This window comes from Dromaius novaehollandiae, chromosome 1, assembly GCF_036370855.1.
Source record: "Dromaius novaehollandiae isolate bDroNov1 chromosome 1, bDroNov1.hap1, whole genome shotgun sequence".
Classification (NCBI taxonomy): Eukaryota; Metazoa; Chordata; class Aves; order Casuariiformes; family Dromaiidae; genus Dromaius; species Dromaius novaehollandiae.
The window spans coordinates 192422145-192431044 of record NC_088098.1 but is presented as its reverse complement, the minus strand read 5'-3'; the positions used below and the strand labels follow the sequence as shown (position 1 = coordinate 192431044).

At 46.7% G+C, this 8900-nt stretch overlaps 1 protein-coding gene across 1 annotated transcript; it reads left to right on the top strand.

Moving 5' to 3' along the window:
* Window positions 1–2324: 2324 nt before the first annotated feature.
* Window positions 2325–8428, top strand: CCNA1 (cyclin A1). The gene is made up of 8 exons (XM_064504921.1): window positions 2325–2566; window positions 3501–3744; window positions 3954–4078; window positions 4814–5037; window positions 5685–5889; window positions 6902–7015; window positions 7658–7791; window positions 8162–8428. The coding sequence occupies exons 1-8, from the start codon at window positions 2450–2452 to the stop codon at window positions 8211–8213; spliced, it is 1215 nt and encodes a 404-aa protein (XP_064360991.1). The 5' UTR covers window positions 2325–2449; the 3' UTR covers window positions 8214–8428.
* Window positions 8429–8900: the final 472 nt, after the last annotated feature.

The following is an 8900-nucleotide window of genomic DNA, read 5'->3' as shown; positions in this document are numbered from 1 at the left end:
TGTTTCATCTATCTCAGTATCATACCCAGATGCTTTTACTGAAAATGAAAACAGCTCTGGCACCACCAGAGGACAGAAGAACCACTGATATTTTCAAAGTTGACTAAGGAGGAGATAAAAAATTCAAAATTATGAAAAATTAAAAAGCACTTAAAATCATTTATGCATGGAGGGCTAGGTCTACAAAGACATTTAGGAGTTTAAGCCTCTTAAGGTTAAAGGGAAGGAAGCTATGATTATACAGAGGCTTAGTCCACCATAATCTGAGCTGGGGGCTGACAGGAACGGCACCACCCCCACTACCATCCTGATGCTGGCACTGCATGTTCATAATTTCATTTGTGCTGGCCCTCCAATTCATGTAGCTGTCTAGAGACCCAGATCAGAGAACTGATTCCCTTGCAAAAAACATTTTGCTGTTGTTGCTGTTGTGCTAATTTTTGCTTTGGGGATGCAAATGTCTTTAGGGATCTGAGCCTGAGAACTGTCATCTCACTCATGTTCTGAGGGAATTAATTGCCTAAGCCATTCCCTCATTTTTTGTGTTTTAACACTTTACTCTTGAATATACAACTTCTACTCTTTTCGAAAGAGATTTTGAAACTATCAACCACTATCTGTTTAAGGTCAGAAGAGTAGTGCCCCCTACTTAAAATATACTTACAGACTGGTATCAGAGTCCTGATACACATGAATTAGAATAATATTGCTAAATTGTAATTTTAGGTGACTGAAAATTTTCACTTTGATGGAAAAATCCCATTATCTCTTCCTTTATCATTAAAAAGTGTGAGACTGGCCTTTTTCATGGATAAAATATGTAGATTTCAAAAGCCCTTCATTTAACATGCTAATAAAAACTTAATTAATTTTTAATTAAAATGTGGAATGTCCACAGATCTAGCAATGTTTTTGATTAACACCCACCTTTGTTCTTTTCTTATGATTTCACCCTACAAACTGTTTTAATCCCACACTGCGGTAATCACCCTGGTCTACCTTCCACTTCCCACATATTTCCTCTTGCTTTTGAGCTCAATGAAGATTTAGCTAAGTTAGTCTCTTACTGCAAACTTTTCTTCTCCCTGGGAGAATTTGTATGTGTGCACCTATTGTTTTACTCTTTAACTCCTTTTTTTTTTTCTTTAGATCAGCCTAACTTTGCCCTACCTATTGGACATTGACACTTCCAGGTGCAGGAATACTGGGGGGAAAAATCAGAATCCCACACATGATTTCAGCTAGTTCTTGGCAATTTCTGGCCCTGGCCACCAACTGTACAACTCGGCAGAGTAGCTCTTTCTTCATTTGAAAGAACTAGACTCCTACATACAACAGCTTTCTGTTGCTGGAAGACATAGCTGATATCCGAATCCTGTTAATAGTTAAAATGAGACTCTCCTATTTTACTGAACAAATAAATGAACTCAAAATATATATATATATATATATATATACACAGTTCCATTGAGTGCAGATACCTAGCTCCAGCTTTAAAGTAATGCAGCGGCACCAAAGATACCTAGTCTAATTCCGAAAACTAAAAATGCTGTTAGCTAAACAGACCCGGAGAGTCGCTGCCTCTCCAGTACAGCAATCCCTGCTCCGACGGGGCTGGGTTAATGGCACCCCGCAGCAGGCTGCTGCTGGAGTCGGCTGCATCTCCGTGCTCAGACCGTGGCGCAAATCCCAGGGCAGAAGCGGTCGGTGCGCCTCTGTTCCGCTCGGTTTCGTGCGGGGGGGTTGGGGCCTGCTATTGCTTACGCAGAGGCGGGGCAAGGTCGCTCCTGGTTTGCTACCAAAACCCGAGGGTCCCCAGTTCATCCTAGCACAGAAACGCTAGAAAGATCCGAAAGTGAATCCGGATGCAGCAAAAGCTAGTGCCAGGTTTCGGCGCCTGCCCCCACGCACGGCAGGTGCGATGAGCCGTCCCTCCGCGCAGACGGAGCTGCAGCGGGGCTGCGAAGCAGCCTGCTGGCCTGGCGCGTCTGGCGGCCGGGTGGGCTTCGGCGCAATGGCCGGTGCACGCGGACATTCCCCCGACTACCCCGAGTGCCGCTGAGCCGAAATCCCCCGTACTTCCGCCTGCTGCAAAACCCGATGACACCGGCGCAGCCGCGGTGCCGGGGGGCGGGCGGCGATGCCGGGGGTCGCCGCGGCCCGAGGACGCCCCGGGACGGCCGCGGCGGGCGGGGGGGTGGGGGGGCGGGTCTCCATGGCGACCGCCGCCGCCGCCGCGCGGGTTGCCAGGGCCGCGGCGGCCGGGGGTTGCCGGCCCCGGCGTCCAACTGGCCGCAGCCAACAGCCGCCGCCGCGGGCGCCCATTGGCCGCGGCCGCTATAGGGGCGGCGGAGCGGGCGGCGCGGCGCGGCGCAGCAGGGCGGACGGCGCAGCGGGCGCGCTCCCGGCCGGGTCGCCGTCGCTGCGGTCTGTGCTGTCCCGCGGGAGGATGCGCCGCACCGGGGAGAAGAGCCGTGCGGGGCGGCCGGAGCCCCGCGCCGCCGGCGGGCGGGCCGTGCTGGGGGAGCTGGCGGAGAACGGGCAGCGGCGGCGGCCCGGCGGCCAGGTGAGCCCCACCCGGCCGGGTGCCGCCGCGGGGCCCGGCCCCCGCTGCGAGGGCCGGTGAGCGGCTGCATGGCGCCGGGGGCCGCGCCGGTAACCGCCCCCGCGGTGCGAGCGTCGCCCCGCGGGGCAGCGCTCCGCGCGGAAAGACCCGGCGAGGCTGCCGGCGGTCCCCTGGCTGCGCGGCTGCCCGCGGTGCCTGCGCGGCGCCGGCACGTTTAGAAAGCTGGAGCTTGCAAAGGAGTGTCTGTCCCGTACCTCCCGGGCCCTCCCGAAGTCAGCTGCCGTGGCACAGAGTTGTGCCAGCTTGCTGCACCGAAAGCAGCAGCTGCTGCATGTGCAGGGGCGCTTTGCAGTTGTGGCTGTGTAAGGCCCCTAACTCAGTTGCTGGCTCCTTAACAGTGAACGATGTTAAGGACTGCGTCCTGGTCACGTGTTGTAGTCTTCGGGTGTTGTGGTGGTTGAGCCCCGAAGTGCAAACTTTGGTTTGTGACTCAGTATAAAATGCCTTCTTCTATGTGAAGCCTTTCATGAGTCTGTGATAGCCTGTGAGAGCTTCCTTCTGTTGCTTTAACTTGCTACACTTTGAGATAGGCACTCTGCTAAAACTGCAGGCAGAGCAGACCCTGCACTTGACACTGCTCATTTCTGATGGAGCTGGCCTCACCTATACCTTTCAGTATACCTCACTTTCCCTGTGAGGTCTCTACTGCAGCAAGATGGCAATAAGCAGGATTTCTGAACTCCCAGCTGTAGCTGTGTGGTGGCTGTTGGCTTTTTTTTTTTCCTCTTTCTTCCCAGTTAACTTCTAGGGTTTTGTTTGTTTGTTTTTTGGTGCCCACGTTACCCAAGGAAAGCAACTCCTCTTCTCTGAAATAAGCTATACTTACTGTCTTCTGAATTGCCCTCTTACAGCATTACCATGTACTCTGTTTCAGGGTACTACAGTTATCAGGCACTTCTCTGGCTCTGAAAACTCCTTCCCTGCAGCTGGAAAAGATGAATTGCCTAGCTGCGTGGTCAGTGCCACATCAAAGCAAGGGTTTGCTATATATATAGATGAACCAGAACAGAAAGAAAACTACAACTGCCCAGTGGTTGAAGAGCTGGAATCTAGCCTGTGTGAACTGGATACTAGTGCAATGACATCCAATATTCACCTACTGCTGGATCTGAGTACAGGTAACTCCTCTTAGCTGCTGAGTAGTACAGTGGAGATCCATGTAAGGTAGCTATGAATTGTGATGCTAGTGATTAGCTTATGTTGAAGTAAATAATGCTTCAAGATAACTTTGATTGTGAGCAACAGTGCATCTGCTGTGTCAGAAATAGCAAGAGAAGGTGAAGAGGCTAATTACCTAAATGTGTTGCTGGCTCCTCTAACCTGTCAGGGTCTCCTATGCTAGTGGACACATCCTTCCAGTCCCAACCTGAGGATCAGATGGGAGATACAATAACTGTAATGACTGTGGGAGAATATGCAGAAGACATTCATCAGTACCTCCGAGAAGCTGAAGTGAGTGGCTCGTTACAAGCTTATAACACTACGGTATTTGTGGACTCTGTCATGGGCTGCAAAGCTGTACTGCTGCCCCAAAATGACCCTAGACTGCCACTGAGCTACAAAGGTGGAAAAAGCAGGTTGTAGAGGCTGCCTATGGCTTCAAATAGTGATGAGATCTTTCAGATATTACTCTGTATCCCAGAGGTACTCCACTGTTAAGAGTGCCTTTTGACTCTTAAGGACAAAAAGTTCTGGAAACAGCTCTTGCAGATGGGAATGAAATGCTGCAAAAACACTAAAGCAGTTGGATATGACCTCACTGACAGCTTTTGTGTTATAGGAAAGCTTTACCTTTCTACTCTGATGCAGAAGACCAAGGAAAAAAACAGCCTCCTGATAGGGAAGGAGAAACCTGATTTGTTTAAAGTTACTTGCAGGTCCCTCTTTCTGAGTGGCTTGTATGTTCTTGATAGCAAGGGCTGGACTTCAATGTCCAGGAGGTCTTTCACTATTCTGCTACTAACACATTACTCCTGTTTCTTGTTAGCATTCACTGGAGAAATAGCACCTCTAGTAAATAGTTGAGTTACTAGTTAACACTACTACAACTAGTTCATAGTACTAACTAGTATCAATTGTTGTACTTACACTAGTAGGCCAAAAGTAGTTCAGAAATCCTAATCATCTTGCCCATCAATGGCTATCTTCAGATGAGTGTCCTAATTCTTCACCTGTCTCTCTGAGCAGATAAGATACAGGCCCAAGCCCTACTATATGAGGAAACAACCAGATATCACAACAGGAATGCGTGCCATCTTGGTAGATTGGCTTGTGGAAGTAGGGGAAGAATACAAACTTCGGACAGAGACATTGTACTTGGCAGTGAACTTCCTGGACAGGTTTCTTTCCTGCATGTCTGTCCTCAGAGGGAAGCTGCAGCTTGTAGGAACAGCAGCAATTCTTCTGGCTGCGTAAGTGTTTGTATCGTCTCCTGAGAACTCAGCAGGCCATCACTTATTTCTAGTTTAATTTGAAGGACTGAAGCCTGCAGTAACAGGTAGCTTGTCATGGTGTCTTAAGATTAGCAATTTGGCCAACTCTGGCACTAACAAAATTAAATGTCTAATGATCCCACCTTCACATCAAGAAAACTTTGTAACCATAAAGCCAGAAGCAAAAAAGGGAGGGTGGGGGAGTGTGTGTGGAAACTACTGTAAATGGCAGGCTTGTGGCAGGCTCTTGGCTATAAGGCTATAGTAGATTCAAAGTGGCAATCTGCACTTAGCCTTGAACTCTTCTAAAGAGACAGGATACCAAACTGAGCCTGAAAGTATTTTGAATAATGGGGACTCCTTGGATTTAAGAGCTTGCTATTAGTCAGGAGGCTTTTTAATAATTGAGTATGTTTCTATACAGACTGACTGCTTGGAGTCCCTGTGTACACCTTTGCTTCCAAAATCTGATCCTAAATGGTTACATATCCTGGAAGAAGGATTGAAATTGGTTCTCTAGACAGTCTTATAGTAATGTCATGTGCCCATCCTAATATGGATCCAGTGGAAAAGTTATTATCACTACTTTCAAGCTGACAAATGTGGCTTCTGTACTTCTTTTTCAGGAAATACGAGGAGATTTACCCACCAGAAGTGGATGAATTTGTGTATATAACAGATGATACATACACCAAGAGGCAGCTGCTGAGAATGGAACACCTGCTTCTCAAAGTGCTGGCTTTTGACTTAACAGTGCCAACCATCAATCAGTTCCTCCTCCAGTACATTCAGAGGCATGGAGTCTGCATCAGGACAGAGAACTTTGCAAGGGTATGAATTGTCCTCCTTTAGGCCTGAGGTGGGTGGGGAGGAAGTGGTCGTAAAAGCAGGAACATCTGCATTTCTGTAAGTTTTCTGAGCAGGCAGGTCCTGATGCTCCATCAGGTGACTATACTCCTTTCTCATGCTGTACCTCTTCCAGGGTTGTTCTAGTCCTAAATCTGGATGCTTTCTAGCACGCTACCTTCAGTGTGTAGGTTTGCGTTAAGACTTCTGGGAAAATCTCTTATGGAAATACTAAGCTTAGTCTCCCTGTCTGTTCAGGGATAATGTACTGTCTAGGCAGCTAGGTGGTAGAAAACAGCTTTTGCAACACTGCATGCATGCACAGTAAGTCTGCCCTGAAAATGGTAGTACTGATATTGCTACACAATATACACGCATGTAACTGCCCAGGGATCTCTGCTTAGAAACACGGTAACCATGGCTTATAGCAAAACATCTGACCTGCTGCTTAGCTGCAAAAGTCATAGGATTATGTGGTAACTCTACTCCAATAGAGCCCAGATTCTATTTTTAGAGCTGCCTATAAGGCCCAGATCTCAGTGAAGTCTGCCTACATGAACAAGATTGTTGGAGGAGAGGAAGAGCACATCTTTGTTCTCCTTACAGAACTTACACCATCCAGGTCTCTATCTCCAAAACTACATCAGAGCTGGTGATAGGATCAGAACTTCAGGTTACAGCACAGATCTGTTAAGATTTGACAGAAGTGTGGTCTCTTGTGGGGGTGGATGGTTGATGTGTGTGGTTTTTTGTGTGTGTGTGTGTGCGTGCGGTTTTTTGGGTCTTTTTGGGGTCCCAGTGAAACAGGCTGGAAGTACTTCTGTGAGATCAGCAAGACTGGAATTCTACTTCAAATTCATGAGTACTACTACCCACCAAACATGTAACATGTTTCTTGCATGAAACTGAGACCATCAACCAGTTTAAATGCCCCATGTAATGACCTGATTCCACTAGATAAACCTATCTTGTTTGAAAGACTTCCTTTCTTGTTCAGTATCTTGCAGAGCTGAGTCTCCTTGAAGCTGATCCATTTCTGAAGTACCTTCCTTCACAAACTGCTGCAGCAGCCTACTGTCTAGCAAACTATACGGTGAACAGGCGTTTCTGGGTAAGAACAACAACTGTATGTTAATGATAAATTCAAGCATTTCATACTGTCATTAGAACTAGGCTGAGAAGTAGAAAGAATAGCTTCAAAGTATGTTATTGCAAAGGCTGAAATCCTAGGATGAGTGGTTGCTTCTGAGCTTATGGGACTATCTGAATGTTTAAATCAACCTGAAATATCCTGCCTCCTGCCTGAAATAGGAGGAACCTTGCTATTGTACTTGCTTAAGTCTGTACCTAAGACCTCATCTATCCCCGCTCCCTAAAACCTCTCCCCCACAAATAGAATTAGGGGCTTTTTGCAGGGAAGAGCTTGAATCTGTTTGAGTGAACCCCTTGATAGTCATGTCAGCTGTGTGTTGGAGGAATAGCTTTAGCAGAGAGCAGAAACCAGAAGCGGGGTGATGGATGCAACATAACTCTCCTCTGCTTAGAGCAGTAAGAGCTTTTTGTCATACTTCCCAGCGCCAAAGACCTTGAGTGAAGCTGATGGCAGGATACATTTGAAACCTTTCAAGCTCTAAACAAGGAATCTGGAGTGAGAACTGATGTAGCCAAGATGCTTCCTGCTTCTGTAGAAAATGTATCTTCTAAATGAATGTTGCCTAAAATAGAATAATGCTGGCTCTTCTTCTCTGACCAGCCAGAAACACTTGCTGCATTCACTGGGTATTCGCTAAGTGAGATAGTGCCTTGCCTGACTGACCTACATAAAGCATGCCTTGATGCTCCCCGTTGCCAACTGCAAGCAATTAAGGAGAAGTACAAACTCTCAAAGTAAGTAATCAGGATGCTAACATCCTGTAACTTGGAGGTCATGGGCACAGGAAGACTGTGGTTTAGTCAGGTCTCAGTAGCTTGTGCTACAGGTACTGTAACTGACAAGCTTGTCATAGTGGTCAGCTTCAGGAATGGAAGCTAATGGTAGAGGAGGTACCTCTCTCAGCCTCTTGAGAAGAAAATTCTCCTACCGGAAAAGTAATCCTGCCTTATCTATAGGTGTGCAGGTGTATTGGATTATAATTCTTCTGCAGTGTTGCAGGATGAGATTTCTCCCCTCCACAATATGCATTGCACAAGAATGAAGACAGGATATTTAAATTTGTCAGCCAACCTAGTATTCTTGGTGACTTTGTCTCTATTTCAGGTACCTGCAGGTGTCTCTTTTGGAGCCCCCAGCAGTTCTTCCTCTACAATAAAGATGGTGGATCCTGGACTTGGACTATTCCCCTCCCAATCAATACAGCTGGTCTAACATTTCATAGAGCACTGCAGGTCATGTGTCTGTAACCATGGTGATAAGAATAGTTTTTAGCTAGCATTTTTTTAATTAGATTCCTTTTTAAAAGTATATTAGACTATAGTTCTTAATAGTAACTGACAGCACTTTTAATAAATGTCTTATTACACTGTTCCTCTGTGAATCTTCTGACTCTAATATCTGCAGTAACAGTGAGTGAAAAGGTTTTTTTACAAGATCACTGAACAGGGCTTTTAGGCTAGTTGGAATGAATTAAGTGTCAGGTTGCATTGATTTGAACCACATTTTCATCCAAAGTCATGGGTGACTGACTGTGGCCTTATCAGTTTCTTGCTCTTCTATGAGGCAAGATCATGAAGCCATGAAAGGAAGCAGTCTTCTAGAATGCATTTACCATGCCACAGCAAAACATCCAGGTGTAACTGATCTCTGAACACTGATCTCGTCTGTAGAAGCCATATGGTGAGGTGGAAGTTGAACTTGCCTTTATAAAGGTAAATATGGGAGATCCTTTTGCAGGGGGATGGAGGAAAGGGAGACTTAGATGTTCCTAAAGCTCTTCCAGCCATCAGTACTGGAGGACAGACTGAAGGAGAGAACAATGCTTAAAAGCTGTAATAAAGAA

What these genes read in the sequence shown, in the direction of transcription:
- CCNA1 (XM_064504921.1), top strand. Translation starts at nt 2,450, where the DNA reads ATGCGCCGCACCGGGGAGAAGAGCCGTGCGGGGCGGCCGGAGCCCCGC. An exon ending in GGCGGCGGCCCGGCGGCCAG is followed by an intron (nt 2,567 to 3,500) that starts GTGAGCCCCACC and finishes ACTCTGTTTCAG; the next exon opens with GGTACTACAGTTATCAGGCA. An exon ending in GAGAAGTACAAACTCTCAAA is followed by an intron (nt 7,792 to 8,161) that starts GTAAGTAATCAG and finishes TCTCTATTTCAG; the next exon opens with GTACCTGCAGGTGTCTCTTT.